Raw genomic sequence first — 17,206 nt, 5'->3', positions numbered from 1 at the left:
ATCCATTTTTTTAGGGAAGATGTTGGGTTGGGGAGGTTATTTTCTCAACAGGATCCAGAGAACTGGATGTTATTAGCTATTAAAACAAAAATGCTGAATACTCTGTAAAATACAAAGCACATGGGCCAATTGAACAATAAGCTAAATTCAATCAACCAGAACTAATTGAAACTTTGATCCCAGGCTGGTCACACACAGGGCTGTTTGTTCAGCCAGGCATCAGAATGTTGTCACTGACCTGTGGGACTGGTCACTATGGCCCATTTTGAACTTCACAGGACAGCTAAAAAAATGACATCTATAGTTAGTTATGCATAGTAAATAAATTATTATCATACAGGGAGACAATATTGCAAAGTGGCTAACAGAGTGGGTTTGAACCTTGGCTCTGGGCAAGTCACTAAGTCACTAATCCTGGCTGTAAATGGAGAGAATGAATCCTGCCCCTATGGAGAGCTACAGAAATTCTAGGAGATAATGTATATATAAAGCAAACTGTGCTTGGCACAGAGTAAGGACCATTGAAGGGTAATTGTATTATCAACAAAATGTCTGTAAGCCAAAAATATCATGAGAAAGACAAAGTTTAAACCAGGATTGCAAATGATGCCAACTAAGTGATAGAGATATCACCATTTTGCAACCACCGTTGTAGCAATTGATTCAGAAAAGGATCTTCAATGAATGCTAAACCATGAAGCGAAAGATTGTGGGAAAAACAGAAATTTCTACACAATTGGGTTGCTTAATTAATTACAAAGAAAAAATGTACTTTTATAGTAGTGAGATCTCAAGGATGCCTGAATGTACCTTCAGTCTAATAATGAGGAGACAATCACACAAATCTAAACTGAGGGACATTCTGATTGGAATGGACTTTTCAAAAATATTAATGTCGTGAAAGAATTTTTTTTTAAGGCAAGAGAAGTGTGAAAGGAGACTATAAAGACATTTCACTAAAAGCAATCTCTGATTGGACCCTGGATTGAAAAAAAAAAAAGCTGTAAAGGACATTATCAAGACAAATGGGAAAATTTTATTTAACAACATTAAATTTCCTGAGTATGATGATTGTATTCTTATTACTTAAAATGATATACTTGTATCCTTGTTCTGGGTGTTTAAGGTATCTAGAGTATTTGGAGTGATATGATGTTTTCAATTCATCCAAATTCAGAACCATCCGAATGGTTCATGAAAAAAAAAAAGTGCGTGTATGAAAACATGAGAGAGAGGGAAAGAGGAGAGGTGAGGAAAGGGGAGAATATCACCAAATCTATAAAATATAAACAGTTGGCTAATCTAGGTAAAGGGTATATGTGTTCATTGTACTATGTTCTCAATTTTTCAGTCAGTTTGAAACTTTTCAAAACAAAAAGTTGGGGATAAAAATTAGAGTATGCAGAATGACAGAAGCAGTTAACGGAGGAAGAAGTCAGCTCACCCCCACATACAAATTTGAAGCCTCCTCTGGGGCCCTACACTGGACAGTAAGCTCCAAAGGACATCATGTCTTTTTCACCTTGTTTCTCCAGCATCCTGGCACGGTATCCAGAATATTTGTGCAGTAAGTGTGCATAGATGGGCATCCTCTCCTGGGAATGCTACTCGGAAGCCAGGGTAAAGTCAGCACTGGGAACAAACAGATCAGGATGGTGGTTCCAGGCATGGCGTTATGGGCCCTTGTGTTGCTGGAAGTACCAGACAACTGAAACTGCATCAGCAGGGGCAATATCAGGGCTTGCCTCCTGGCAGTGCCCTTCTGGCCTTGCCTGCCTTCTTGGGCAGGGAACCGCAAAGCTCGCAGGGGTATATTTGCTGTCCCCTATTCCCCCTGCCATTGGCTCTGGAGTGTCAATAAAAACCCCCAAGGGTCTGGCAGAAAACAATTGGCCACAGGAGCTGAACATAGTCCTCTCCAGGGTGGGACCAGGGGCTCTGCTGCCACCCTCCACACCCAAATCCTGGGAGGAGGAGAGAAGGAAGCATCTGAGAGCCTGCCCAAGGATCAAGAGATGGGAATCCAATCCCAGAACCTCCCTCCCAGACTTACCACCAGCTCTGTAGTCCAGCCCTTGGAGGTGAGAGCTGGGGCACTAGAGGACCACATGTGTGGCAAGGAATCTCCCAGCTGGAAAAGCCTCTGAATCGGCAAGAAAGAGAACACAAGCCAGCAATGACACTCCCATAGCCTCATTTCTCACCAAAACTCAGAGCATTTCCTGTGCCTTTTCCGTTATTTCACAAGCTGCCTCGTCTCACTCATACTCTGGGTTCCAGGACAGAGGGCTTTTTCTTCTCCCAGAAGCCAGACAGCTGGCACCAGCCTCTCTCGGTCAACGCTATGGCCAAGACCCCTAGAGACCACCTGTTGTTCTCCCTGGAAGAGCTGGTGCCCTATGACCTTGAGAAGTTCAAGTTCAAGCTGCAGAACATCAGCCTGGAGAAGGTGCCACCCCGGATACCCAGGGGTCAGCTCCAGACAGCTAAGCCAGTGAAGCTGGCCACTCTGCTGCTCGACCACTATGGGGAAAAGTGTGCTGTGCATCTGACCCTGCAGGTCCTGAAGGCCATCAACCAGCACCTCCTGGCAGAAGAGCTCCACAAGGCAATTGGCCCAGGTAAGCAGGCCCCATGCCCCCTTCTCTACCATTGTAACTGCTGGCTATTTATGGGATGGTATGGAAAGTACAAGAACAAGTGCCTGTTCGGACTAGTGCACTATGACTTAGGGGTTAGGAGTCCCAGGTGTGCCATGACACTAGTGACTCTGGCCAAGCAAGTCCTTTTCCCTGCTCTGGTCTTTGGAGCTGAATTAATAAAACTAAGGCTCCCAATGGCTCTTAAAAAGAAAAAGAGGGATGGCTGAGATTCTGACTTGGAAGGATCATTAAAGGTAGGAGCTAGATGTCTGTGTGTAGAGAATTCCTCACTTCATTTGTGATTAACACTTATGCACAGACGAGTATCTGGGTAAGCAAAAAGGGCCTGCTAACTGATCTTATTAATAGGGTTGATAGGTAATCTTCTCATTGTTATCCACCTGATTTTAGTTTTGAGTTCTTTAACACATTTCACAAAGGCATTTTAAAATTCTCAAGAAGACTTCATTCCTTTCTTTTTTCCCTTCCTCCCTTCCCTCCCTCTCTCTCTTCCTTCTTTCTTTCTCTCCTTCTCTCTCTCCCTCTTTCTTCATCTTTTTTCTTTTTTCCTTATTTCTCCTAGTTCTTCTTCTGCTACCCTTTTGCCATACTTTCTGATTTTATTATATTATAATCAAAGAATGTGATTTCTGCTGTTAGATGTGTTTTGAGATTTTTGGGGGGAGTACCTAATAAAAATATTTGGAGTTTAAAAAATATTTGGAGTTTGAATTTTTCTTCTATTTCTACTTTAAGAATACATTAGAAATACTTTTCCTGTGTTTCTATGTGATAGAATAGTTTAAATGACATAAAAATCCTCTATTCTTTGAAAGAGTGATAGAACTAAACCAACCATAAGTTGAGTCTGGAATAATCTGATGAATAGAATTTTCAAATTACTTTTTCATATTTTCAAATCTGGTTACTAGCAGCTTCATGGGTTCTCACCAGTTCTTGTACCAGTTTTGGCAACATGTTTTCCTACAAAACCAACAGCAAAGTGTTTTAAACAACTATAAAGTAATTTTAATAAGAACATCTTCAAACCAAAAATTAAGGTGCTAAGTACAGGTTATTTTTATATAGACCTTGGAATTAAGCCTTTCCTGTCATTTCTGCTTAATTAAATAGTACCCTGAAATTTCTAGGCAACCTGTTTTTTTAAAAAAATTACCATTTATACTTACTTTTCTGCATGAGTTAGGATTTTCTTCATGAAACCAAAGTGGGGAAAAAATAAATAAATTAGTTTCTGAAATTGTAACTGTCCTTCATAATTAGATTTCAAATTCGTTTGCCAAACATCTTAATTCTTTTTTCCCAGCTTTATTGAGAAATAATTAACATACATCATTGTATAAATTTCAGACATACAGCATGATGATTTGATTTACATATATTGTGAAATGATTACCACATAGGTTCTGCTAACATCCGTCTTCTCATACAGTGAGTTGAGAACCTTTAAGATTTACTCTCTTAACAAGTTTCTAATATATCATCCAGTAGTATGGGAATTCTTTGAGGCCTGGCTTTGAGTTGAGTTTTCCGGTAAAAGGTCCATTTGCTCACTCTAATTGTTTGAGGATAATGCCGCCTAGAACCTTCTTCAAATGAAATTATTCTCTTGAGTTTGCACTACACTCACGGACTACATGAATAATGTGAATTTGGACTGAAGCCTAAAAGAGGGCACTTTTGTTTACAAATCTTCAAGAGAGATATACTTTTTAAACTATATCTAATGCCAAGATTGAGACAGATACACATTCTGTTCTGTCCCCTTCTGTATGGAAGGTTTTCTTTCTTTTAAATGTTTAATTATGGATTTTCAAACATACTCAGAAGTAGAGGGAACCATGAAGAAGCCTCTCTGTACTCATTACCCAGCTTCAGTGATTGTTACCACTATTTTGCCATTCTGAATACATCTGTTCTTCCCCTTGCTTACTACTGTAATTGAGTTTTGTTTCCTCGGAGCATTTATTTATTTGTTTGTTTGTTTGTTTGATATTTCTTTGATGTAACAATGGTTAGTAACCATTATTACATTATAACTCAATATCTGGATACACTACAGTGTGCTCACCAACAAAAGTCTAGCTTCCACACGTTAATTCTTCTTTATTGATTGATTTTATGAATGAGTCTTGTACATCTATAATCGCACACAAATTTATACCAATAAACTAGGGTTTTTATTTGTCTTATGTATGAAGAATTGTGGTTTTAGAATTTTTATATTGGAAACAAGTTTTCCTGCCTAAAAAGTTTGAAAGGACTATTTGAAAAATAGATACCAAATAATTAGTATGTTATTATTTAATGGTAATTGACTGCTGTTGTCTAGAATGTTCCAAACTGCTTTGATTTCTGAGACTATTCTCTCTCCTCTCTCTTCCCCCAGCCCCTGGCCCTGAGCACCTAACATTTTCATGCCTTTGTGTCTCCTTGTCTTTTCAGAGTATCCAAATCAAGAAAGTGGCACCAGCTGTGCAGAAGTGTCTTGTTTCTCTGGGGAGAATAATTTCAAGAACCTGAGGATACCAGATGACCCAGAAGGTGACAGGCAGCGGCAAAGTAGTGATGGGGCAATGAGCCTACCAGCCAGCCAGCCTGAAGCTGGGAGGGGGACCCAGAAGAAGCCTCAGGGCAAACGGAGAGATCAGAAGAGCTCGGAGGGCCCGGATATGCAGGGAAAGCCAGGGGCCAGGGGTGCGATCCTGTCTTCTAGGAGAAGTGCATTGCCCAGCAAGCTGCAAGCGGAGAAGGGGAACAATGTGAGTGTCAGGCTACGCAGGAATGCCAGCTCTGCAGGAAGGCTCCAAGGACTCTCCAGTGGGTCACTTGGGTCCCTGGGAAGAAAAGAATGCAAGCTATCGGAAGCACATTTACCTTCAAAAAGGCGACCCAAAAGTCTTGAATTTACCATTTCTTCGGGAGAGAGAGAACCCCTCAATCCAAGCATTCTTTTTCCTCAAGAGAAAATGAGAAGTGAGACTCTAGACTTAACAGCCACCCCCAGCGAAGTGGCCACTCTGGATGTAGGGGCTGCTGTGGCTCCAGAGAGAGGCTCCAGGAATTCAGAACATTGCGTGATCCTGGGTGGGAGAGCATTCAGGAATACATTTTCCAATATATCATTGGCTAAAGAGGAGAAGACTTGTGAGCATCCAGAATCTATAGGACCTTCGGAGAAAAATGGAATTGAGGGTCCAGAGACTCTTAAAACCTTGGGAGAGGTGGTAGGCAGTGTGCTCCATGAGCCTTCAAATCCAGAAATCCCTCCATCTTCAGGTAAGAAAGGACCCTAGAATCCAGAATACTTGACATCTTTAAGATTTGTGACCTTTTATCCCTACTGTATTTATGTCACCAGATCCCTGAGTGTCCCCTACAGTCCCAAAGCTCTGAGAATCTTTTGGAGGCTGTGAATCCTGAAAAACAAAAGCTATGTGTACACATCTTCACAAAATGTCACATCAATTCGCTTAGTTCTTAAACACTTTAAAGTTCTTCTTTAAGATTCCCAGGGCTTCATGGACTCCAGATTGAGCATCTGAGAAAGACTGGGTAAAAATATCCCCTTCTCCCAATAACCCCATGGCAGCATGTCATAGGATCCAAATTCTGCCATTTGCCTCTCTCTGGGCAAAGAGGAGAGCTGTTGGCTAAAATCCTAGATCTCTTTTACTAAGGAGGCAGAAATTAGGATTATGTTGGGCTGTGAATGACAGAAACACTATAATAACAGTAACTGAAATAAGGTAGAAATTTGTTCCTCTTTCACATGAATGTTGCACAGGTGATCCAAGACAGATGTGGTGCTCCATGGGCCAGGAACCCAGGCTTCTGCTGTTTTTCTGCCCCACAGAGTTTACTTTCAAACTCATGATCTCAGATGGTGGCACCCTCATTCCATGCAGCAGGATAGATGGACAAAGGAGAATAGTACTACTTAGGGAAGGTTTCCAAAATTTTCTAGAAATTGATCATGAGAGCTCCCTTTATATCCCTTTTTTCAGAATGTAGTCAAATAACCATACCTAACTGAAAGGGAGGCTGAGAAATGTAGTTTCTTTTTTGGGGGAGGGTGCGGAGAAGCAGTCATATGAACAGCGATCAATTCTATTACAAGGGTAGGAGTGAAGAATGGTTATTGGGGGCCTCTTGCAGTCTCACAGGATATAAATCCCTGGGACCTGGTGAAAAGAGGAAATGAGAGGGCACTAATGGATTCAATATATTTCTATTCTTATATCTTTTGTCATTTCTGTTTTATAAAGTTGTGCTATGGTCTTGGGGCACAGATAGTCATAGCTGTACATCATCATGGTGGGTTATACCCTTCAGTCTTATGAACTTCCTGTATTTACTTTTATTTAATGCTTCCTGAACCTGAGTGTGAGAAGTGGTCAGTCTGTGCCTTCATTCAACATACTTCCCAAAGGCTTACCATGTGCCAAGGACTCTACTACAGGCTGGGAGTCCAGCTATAAGCCAGTCACTGTCCCTGGGGAATTCCTTCATGAGTTATGAGCAGATTGAGTGATTTTAAGTGGCAAAGCAAACATTGGTCAGAATGTTTTGTTATCTTTATATCACCTGCTAGATCAGTGTATGTGCAGAAGGAAGGCATAGAATCTATAGCAAAAGACCTTTCTTTAGGATAAAAGAATTCCAGCTCTCAGGACTGTCATGAGATCTAGTCCTTGGCCCTCAGTCACAGGGGCTTGTTGGAGGGGAATTGTTGGAGGGCCTTACTGGAGGGGACATAGGGGAGGACAACCTAGGAGGTAGCTGCAGTCTAAAAGAGAACTCATATGTCTCAGGCATAGGCTCTCTCTGCTGTGCTTTTGTATTACCCCTTTGTAATACCCTGGGTTTGTCACTCAGGAGATTTTTCCACTCCCATATCCCCAGGGAGGTCTGTGTGTACCCTTTGCTGCGCCCAAGGAGACCTGGTTGGTGGGACCTGTACACATGATTCCTGCAGCTGCTCCATTGCTTCTAGGGATCCCAAGGTCCCCGGTGTTCACTCACCCAGCTGCCCCAGGTACCAAGCCTCACTCACAGGGAAGCACTCTGGACACTGCAAGCAGCAAGAGGGCCCACAGAAGGCTAGCTTGAGCCCCAAGCCCCTGCCACAATGTGAGCGTCACATGAAGCAGTTCCAGCTGCTCTTCTGTGAGGACCACGGAGAGCCCATCTGCCTCATCTGCAGCCTGAGTCAAGAGCACCGAGGCCATCAGGTGCGCCCCATTGAAGAGGCTGCCCTGGAATACAAGGTAGGCCTTCCTGCCTGGGGGCCCTACTCTGCTGGGCATTTAGACACGCTTGCTTCATTTTCCATTGTTACTGATTGGTGCATGAGCTAGCATTCTTGAGCTGTAAATGGCAAAAGCACAATACAAATCAAGTCAGCAAAGAGAGAATTTATCCACTTATGTAACTCAGAGGTCCAACAGAATCTAGCTTCAGGGATAGCAGAATCCAGGTACTCATAGGTCATTAGGAATCTCTCTCTTGGCTTTGCTTCCCTTGGTATGATGGATTCATTCTTCTTTTTCCTGGGTACCCTCCCTGTGCTCTTGGCTGCAACATCCTCAGCTTTACTCCCCAAAGCATATTTTCCCTTCTAGAGCTGGCATCAACTAAAGGTGGCAGGAGCCAAGTTTAAGCTTCAACAAGTGTTCTTTTTCCAGGCGCAAATTCAGAAGCAGCTGGAGCATCTGAAAGAATTGAAAAAATATGGAGAGGAGCAGAGACTTCGGGGGGATAAGGACACAGCAAACTACCTGGTAAAGCCAAGGGCATTCTATGGCCGAACCTTGCCTGGGCTCATCACTGCAGAAGGGAGGAGGGAACCTAGAGTGAACAAGTGTCCCTGAGGTTCATAGGGAAGCAGAGCTGATCACATATTTAGAATCACCTGCTCTTGGAGGCGGGAGAGGTAAAGGATAAGCCTGTCCCTGCAGAGGAGGCCTAACTGCATCTCCAAGGATACTGTCATACTTTCTCATACCACAAAATGGTTTAGAGAAACTAATGCCAGTGTCTGTCACTGACAGTTGGGATCCAACGTTAAATTCTCCTCTGTATTGTTTTTATCATCGTTGTTGTTGTCCATTTTATTTTTTTACAAAAACCATATTGACTTTTAAAATTCAAATGGCTAAAGTAGACATTTTCTTTAAAACTGTGGTTTTGTGACGCCACAGATTTCAGTAAGTACAGATTACTGGCCTTCTTCTGTCAAGCTGGTGTTTAGCCTCTTTGGATTCATGAGTTACTTCCATTTTCCCTGCAAGTTAAGGAACCCACCCCAGAGCCTTGATCTGGCTGATACATTTCTATTGGTTGGATCCCGACTCCCTCTCTGGGTTCCAAATTCCTATTGGGACCCATCTCACCACAATGGGAAACAGCGAAAATAAAAAGGGACAGAATGAGAGGAGGTGACATTGGCCTAGGCATCTGACTTTTGGGAAACTCCGAATTGTAGTAAAATGAAAACTCTTTCTTATAATCCCAGGTGGCTTAGAACTTGTGGATGGATCAGAGGTCAGGGATGCCCCTGAGGAGGATGTCAGGAGCCTGGGCTGCTCAGGGAAACCTAGGGAGACAAGAGGGTCCAGCCTTCCCTAAGAAACTCATAGCAACACAGGCCCCTGCAGAAACAAGATGCTGTTTTCAGAACCACTTCTCTTTCTCCTTTCAGTAATCAAGAAAAATTTAATTATAGGAAAAAGGAAGGAAAAGCTCTTCTTTACAGCAGAATGCTAACTGAAGCAAGTATAGAAGAATCATTGAATTAGAAATTTCCATTATACAAACACCAGTATAACAACTGACACTGACATAGATCATCAACAAATGCTAAAACTTTTAGAAGATCGTTAGAGTACAGGATATTTACACACTAAGTACCACTCCATGAATTACTTAATAATTATAAAAGAAATAAAGTATATTTACAATGGAGAGATCTAGTAGACCCCTCCTTAACTATGTGACCAATCCTAGTATCGCAATAATGATGATGGACAAACTGGACATTCTTTGCCTCCTCATGGGATGTGCTAGAAAGACCACAGCTTTAAATATATGGTATTCTTGCCCAAATGCTTAGCCTGAATTTAATTATGAGCAAAATCATCACATAATTTTAGAATATAGGCCACTGAACCAGACAACTGACCTGTCCTTAAAAAAAAAAGTCAGTTACCATCATCAACAACAACAAAAGGTGAGGAGATGTTTCTGGTTCAAAATAACTAAAGTTAATGCTGTCCTTTTGAGCCAAAATTGATGAGATTTCTCAAGTTCAGTCTTAGTGGATCTGAAGGGCCCTCTCACTCCTTGGAGGAAGGAAGAGGTATCCTAGAGCCACTTTACCTTGATTAAGAAGCTTCCTAGTGATGATGAGAAACAGAGAGATAGAAGAGCTTAATAGTTGACCAGTGTGCAATGGTAGTGTAAGTCAAGTTCACTTATATTCAAATAAATAGACTGACCACTGTCATTCAGAGCCATACTGAGAACCTTCTGCATGCCAACACTTCGGGGAGGGTGCAGACAGGGAGTGGAATGAAGTTTCCCTTCTGGAGACTTTGGTGGTCATAATCTTGTCCATTTATGACTCCAGGCATATGTCATCCTCACAGTGGCTTTCAAGGAAGGAAGAAGGTAATACTAGGTATCTTAGTGTCCTGTGGCTGCCATATCACAGTACCACCAGCTAAGTAGCTTAAACCACAGAAATTTATTTTCTCACAGTTCTGGAGGCTAGAAGTCTGATATCAAGGTTTTTGCAGGGTTGGTTATTTCTGAGGACCATGAGGGAAGAACATGTTCCAGGCTTCTCTCCTCAGCTTGTAGATGTCCATCTTTCCCCTGTGTCTCTTCATATGGTGTTCTCTCTGTGTGTCTGTACCCAAATGTCCTCACTCCAGTGGCCTGCCCCACCCCAGTATGAGCTCATCTTAACTAATGACATCTGCAAAGACCCTGTTTCCAAATAAGATCACATTCTCAGGTCCTGGGGAGTTAAGATGTTGGAGGGAATAAAATCTAATCTATAACACAAAGTTTTAGGGCATTTTTCAAGAGTCGACCCCTTCTACCCTCAGCTGTTGAGGAAGATTCTGGCCCATTTTGCCTCCTGCTCTGGAATTCAGGCCTCCAAGAGACTGAGGAAGCATGCCTCTTGTCCACCTCTAGGGGGTGAGATTCTGAGGATTCCTGAGACACATATATCCACCTTACCACATAGACCCCTATACCTCCCTATCCTGTTCCCAGAAACTAACTGAGACCCCAAAGCAGAAAGTCCAGTACCAGTTGGAGCAGTTATATCAGTTTCTGAAGCAGCAAGAACAGCTCTTTGTGGCCTGGCTGGAGGACCTGGGCCAGACCATCGGCCAAGTCTGGGAGACATATGACAACCAAGTGTCCAGGGACATCGCCCTTCTTGATGAACTGATTGAGGAGCTGGAGGCCAAGCAGTGCCAGTCAGAATGGGAGCTTATGCAGGTGAGTGTGGCTGGACCTGGCCTTGCCTGCCTGCTGTGCCCAGCAGAATGACATGGGCTCCCACAACCTTCAGCTCTGCCCAAGCTACTGGGTGAGGCCCTTGGGGCCATGGGTGGAAATTGGTCTTGGTGGCTTGCAATGCCTCTTGTGCCCAGACCCCTTTGATGAGCTCTCGGGAGCCCCAGGTAGCCCAGAATCCAGGGAATCTCCTGGAATCTCCCAGAAGAGAGCAGCAGAGCTTGGATGCAGTTCTGTTGCAGGGCCCAGCTGGGCTGCCACCTCAAATAATTAGAATTAGAATTGGGTAGAGGCGTCCCAGTTGTGTTAACACCCTGAGGCTGAGAGCCCAAGAAGAGAGGCCAGTGGTCAGTGCAGCCCATAGGAGACTGGTAATGGAGAGCTTTTCTCTTTTCTCTCCTAGGACATCGGAGTCACCCTGTACAGGTACTGAGAGGTCCCCTGCTATTACCTCGGGTGTCCTGTAGGAGGCATTTGGGGAGGCAATTCTAGAAGGAAGATGCTCCCAAATCCTGGGTGTGGGACTCCTCCCTGGGCTCCTCCCATCTCCTACAGCTATCTAAGGCCTTTCTGGATTTGTGTAAGGAAAACTGCAGTGCAATCAGGAGGGGAGAGCATGGGGTTGAAAATTGGAAAGAATGAACACAGCTTGCCGTGCTCATGGTGGCTTCGTAAGAAACCCCCCCTAATAGACTGTGTCTTATGCAATTCACCTCATAAAAACTGTTTCTGCAGAAGTGCTTGTGGCCTCAGGAAGAGAAGCACTTTCCAAGAATAGAGCTGCTAAGCCTAGCAGGCAGCAGAATAGGAGGCTGAATATAATCACCCCAGGAGCTTTACAAAATCCTGACATCCAGGACCTGGCAAATAAATTAAATCTGAATCTTCAGGAGAGCAACCCAGGAAACAATTTTTAAAGGCTTTTTTTGGGGGGTGGGGGGAGGGTGACATATACATAGCATTAAATTTACCATTTTAAGCATTGTTAAGTGTACATTCAGTGGCATTAAGTACATTCACATTATTGTACAATAATCACCACCATCCATCTCCAGAATTTTTTCATCTTCCCAAATGCAAATTCCATACCTCTAAACAATTCTTCATTTCCCCCTTTCCCAGACCCTGGCAACTACCACTCTACTTTCTGTCTTTGTGAATGTGACTACTCTTAACTACTTATACTCTAATAAGTGGAATCAAAATATTTGTGCTTTAGTCTGGCTTGTTTCACTTAGCATAATGTCTTCTAGGTTCACCCACGTTGTAGTATGTGTCCAAATTTCATTCCTTTTTAAGGCTGAATAATATTCCATTGTATGTATATTTCAAATTTTGTTTATCCATTCCACCCATCAGTAGACACTTGAATTCCTTCCACCTTTTGGCTATTTTGAATGATGACGGCTGCTATGAATATTGGTGTAGATACGTCTGTTTTAGTCTCTGCTTTTAATTTTGGGGAGTATATATCCAGAAATGGAATTGCTCTATCATATGGTAATTATATGTTTCATTTTTTTTGAGAAACCATCAAACTATTTTCCACAATATCTGTGTCATTTTACATTTCCACCAGCAATACACAAGGGTTTCAACCTCTACACATCTTTGCTAACACCGTTTTTTTTTTTTTTCTTAAAAATAGCCACCCTAATGGGTGTGAAGTGGTATCTCATTGTTGTTTTTTTTTCATCTATTATCATTTTTATTTCAATAGAAAGAAAATAGGGAAGTATAATTAATTTGACATAGATAATTCTGGGCTGAGCATTTCAATATCAGCACCATTTTACGGCCATTATTAAAACTCATTGTTGCTTTAATATCAGTGTTTTTTTCAAAACTCCCCAGGTGATGCAAACTCATAGCCAAAGTTGAGGACCAGTGTTTAGAGCTTGAAGTCCAGGGAGGACTTTCTTTGCAAAGCCAAGGCTGGGCTGAGTATGCCCTATGTAGGCTGTACCTCCCCTTCAGCTCATGGAGGCTTGGTCCACTTCCATGTTCCAGCCTTCTCTAGACAACAGTCTTTTGTCTCTAGGGCCAAGATGGTGACTACCCCTAAGCCATGGACCACCCTTCCAGAGGTGAAAGAAAAGGTACACCTGCTCTACCAGAAATTAGAGTTTGTGGAGAAGAGCATGAAGCATTTCTCAGGTAGGTGGGCTTAGGGGAAGATGGGAGGCACCTGCTCACTTCCGCCCTGCGATCCATGTAGCCCAGAGCCCGCTGGCATTCCTTCTCCACTTCTCATGGCCTTCTGACTCTGTCTTTAGCCTCTTCCTGATAACTTCCTAGCTGGGAATTTAACTCTAGTTCTCTTTCTCCTTTTAGAAAACCTCCATTCAGAAATGGAAACCTTCAGTGGTAAGTATGATGGTAGTTACATGTGCTGAGTAGGCGTTATTGTGATATTCCCTTATACTACTGATTTCTGGGCATTGTTTAGAACAGAGAAAAACACCTGTAACAAAGGTAAGAGAAAGGTCATGACAGGCTCTCACAAGCTCTGTGCCAGACTCACTTGGCTAGTTCAACACATCAGACCACAGAGTCCCCAACGCAGGCCCAGGTCCCTGGGATAAATGGGGTTATATACAAGCAGAAGAATCAAGGTCCTGAGCATGGGGGTCCCTTGTCTTTCCTTGCTGTGGGTACCAGGGTAGATTTAGCCTACCAAACAGGAATGCTCAGGATTTTTTTCCCATCTCCTTTTTCTCTGCAGTTCCCAAACTGATTGGTGCTCAGGCACATGCTGGTAAGTGCCAAGATCAATGCAAGTGGCCTTGGCCTGATAGGTCCCTGTGCTGTCCCCTGTGTTCTAGAAGAACAGCCCTGTCCATGTTTCCTGGACAGGAGAGAACCTGTGGGGTTGGTACCCATGTATTCTAATTCTCTCTGCAAGTTAATGTGCTTCTGGATGTAGAAACCGCCCACCCCAATCTCATCTTCTCTGATGACCTGAAGAGTGTGAGACTTGGAAACAAGTGGAACTGTCTGCCTGACAGCCCGGAAAGATTTGATAGCTGTATCATCACCCTGGGCTCTCCGAGCTTCTTCTCTGGCTGCCATTACTGGGAAGTGAAGGTGGGAGACAAGACAGAGTGGATCCTGGGCATCTGTAAAACATCCATAAACCGAAAGGGGAGCATCACTTTGTCGCCAGATAATGGCTACTGGGTGGTGATGATGATGAAGCGAAATGAGTACCAGGCATCCACCATTCCCCCAACCCGCCTGCGGATGAAGGAGCCCCCCAGGTGTGTGGGCATTTTTCTGGACTACAAGGCTGGAGAAATTTCCTTTTACAATGTAACAGCCAAATCCCACATCTACACATTCACCAGCTTCTCTTTCTCTGGGCCCCTTCAACCTATTTTCAGCCCTGGGACACATAATGGAGGGAAGAACACAGAACCTCTTACCATCTGTCCGGTGGGTTGCCAGGCGCCTCACTGAATGACCAACACTTTGCATCTCTCTTCCAACTCCCAGCCTTGTATTTTGAATTCATACATTCTACAGTCATTACTGAACACATACTGGGTTCTGGGTGTTGTGGGGAATATAATGAATAAGAGAACAGTCCCTGTGTCCCCAGGAGCTAGGGAATTCTGCTACTGCAGAAGTACAAAATTAGGTACAAAAATAATGGTAAACCAAGAGTGAAGAGACTATATGTACTGATGACATGCCATGTTTTTCAGAGTAGGAAGTACATGACTATTGCTAAATAAATCCTTGTATATGAATTATACCCTAAGATGCTCCTGAGGCCAAGGTCCCACCCTCATTTTCCTTCAAGACCTCACAGCAAGGATGTGTCCCCTGATTCTAGCCTCCCCTGTCTTGAGAACTTTGGAAGTTTAGAAAGAGAAACAAGCAGACTGGATTGTTATAAACTATTTTTGTATCTAGATTAATAAACTATGGTTCTTAAGAGTATTGGCTGAGCTTCATAAATAAATTGATTAGAAAGTTTGGTCATAAATCCATTTGTTGTCACTTGATTGATTGCTGTGAGATCCCATTTCCCTACTGAACACCTTGAAAGAGATAGGGCTGCTGTGGTGGAAAAACATTTGACACATATTCTAAGTGTCAAATTCTATCCTGATCTGTATCTCAAAATGTGTGGTACTGTAGAAAATTAGGTGCTCTAGTTCACAAATGTTCCCTCTATCATCCTCCATTTAAAGAGATCTAATGTAAAGAGAAGGGATGTAAGAAAAGAAGAATCAAATGAACATTAAAATCCAAACTCCTCTTACCCCAACTCTTCTTTCTACATTTTCACACTAGAGCCTAGATTGGACTCAGATTCTCCATGGTTGTGACCAGAACATGAAACAAGAGCTTTGCTGTCTTCATGGAGCTTTGTTCTATATGCATAATCCATATACTGACACAGTACACATGCCCTATTTGCTTAGCTGTTCCTTATGGTCGGTCATTTGTTACTCCCAATTCTCCTTTGCTATAACCTTTTCACAAACAGCTTCATGTATATTTTCTACCACCTCCCCATACATGTATTTTTTCTCCTGTTATTCCTAAAATGGTTTCAGAATGTGAACTATTTGATAACACTTGCTGTAGTTAGCCATACAATCCTCCAGAATGATTTAAAAATGTTTTATGCCAGAAGAAGTGTGTGACATTAAAATTTTTTTTGCTAATTTAATAGAGATATAATGAGGTTTTACTTGTGTTTTATTTTATTACCATTTAGTGAGGCTGTGAATTTTTCCATGTAACTTTCTACTTTTTGCTTCATTTTATAATAATGTTACAGCTCCTGTGAGTAATTTACTATGTAGAATCTAGGTGTTGAACTTCATTGTTTATAGTACTTTCTTCATAAATATTTTAGATACTAAACATTTGTATCTTTAAAATAAAATTTTCCCTGTCTGGTGGTTATTTTATTGTGCTACAATTCACACACATGAAATTCACCCTTTTAAAGTGTATAGGACTTCCAGTCAAGATGGCAGAGTAGGTAAATGCTGTGCTCGCCCCCTCCCATGACCACATCAAAATAACAACTAAACTATAAATTATAAAACAATCACCCTTGAGAACTAACTAAAGACTAGCTGAACAGACTTCTATTCTAAGGATTTAAAGAAGCCATGCCAAGACTGGTTGAAGAGGCGAGGACACAAAGCAGCTGGTCCCACAATCATGTGTGGCAGTTAAGAATCAGGAGCGATATCTGGGCTTGGAGGTCCCACTGAGGAGCAAGAGGTCCCAGACCCACAGCAAGCTCTCTAGCCCAGACTACCAGCACCATGAAGCAGATTCTCCACAACATCTGGCTATAAAACTCAGTGGGGATTCAGTCCGGGTGAGACAGAGGGCTCCTGAAGTCCCAAGTGCTCCTCTTAAAGGGCCTGTGCAGGGACATACTCGCTGACAGATTCACTCACTCAGAGCTCCAGCACCGGGGCGGCAGCTCAAAAAGCACCAGGAACATACAGAGAGGAACTGAATTGTCTGGCTTCAGGGCAAGGGCTAGAGGAACAGCTTTCTCCAGGACTAAACTGCTGGCAAGTACCATTTTTCCTTTGTTGAGCTCCCTCCCCACACAGCCAGCAGGCAAGGGCTATTGTTCCCTTGCTGAGCCCTCACCACACATAGCCTACAGGTGCAGGCGAGTACCAAATTTGAGTCTCCATCAAGTTTGCTCCACCCTGGTGATTCCCTAAGAACCTACCCAACCCGCATACCAGCCTAAACTTCTTTCAATAGTTGTCCTGTACCTCAGACTTTCCTAAAATCTTTCAAAGGTCCATAAACCCCAAACAAGCAGTGGCTAGACTTGGCATGCCCTGTACCTCTTGCTAAGCAGCGCCCCCACACTAGTGGCAGTGGGCCTTGGTTTGCAGCTTCTCCCAGGCACCTCCAAGTCCAGCACAGGCAGTTACTAACCACAGATCACTTTGTAGCTCCTACCAGGTGGCCCTGGGCTGGACATAGGCAGCAGCTGACCTGGGCCTGCACCA

General features: G+C 43.0%; 1 protein-coding gene across 1 annotated transcript; it reads left to right on the top strand.

Moving 5' to 3' along the window:
- The first annotated feature begins 2,283 nt into the window (after positions 1-2,283).
- Positions 2,284-16,100, top strand: MEFV (MEFV innate immunity regulator, pyrin). Its single transcript, XM_039885122.1, has 11 exons — positions 2,284-2,621; positions 5,109-5,740; positions 5,888-5,897; positions 7,542-7,933; positions 8,351-8,446; positions 10,950-11,180; positions 11,602-11,624; positions 13,240-13,355; positions 13,533-13,565; positions 13,924-13,956; positions 14,104-16,100. Exons 1-11 carry the CDS (start codon positions 2,345-2,347, stop codon positions 14,655-14,657), a joined length of 2,397 nt encoding a protein of 798 aa, XP_039741056.1. The 5' UTR covers positions 2,284-2,344; the 3' UTR covers positions 14,658-16,100.
- Positions 16,101-17,206: the final 1,106 nt, after the last annotated feature.

This window comes from Pteropus medius, unplaced genomic scaffold (assembly GCF_902729225.1).
Source record: "Pteropus medius unplaced genomic scaffold, Ma_sr-lr_union100, whole genome shotgun sequence".
Classification (NCBI taxonomy): domain Eukaryota; kingdom Metazoa; phylum Chordata; class Mammalia; order Chiroptera; family Pteropodidae; genus Pteropus; species Pteropus medius.
The sequence above is the reverse complement of the archived record's forward strand: the minus strand, read 5'-3'. Positions and strand labels throughout refer to the sequence as shown.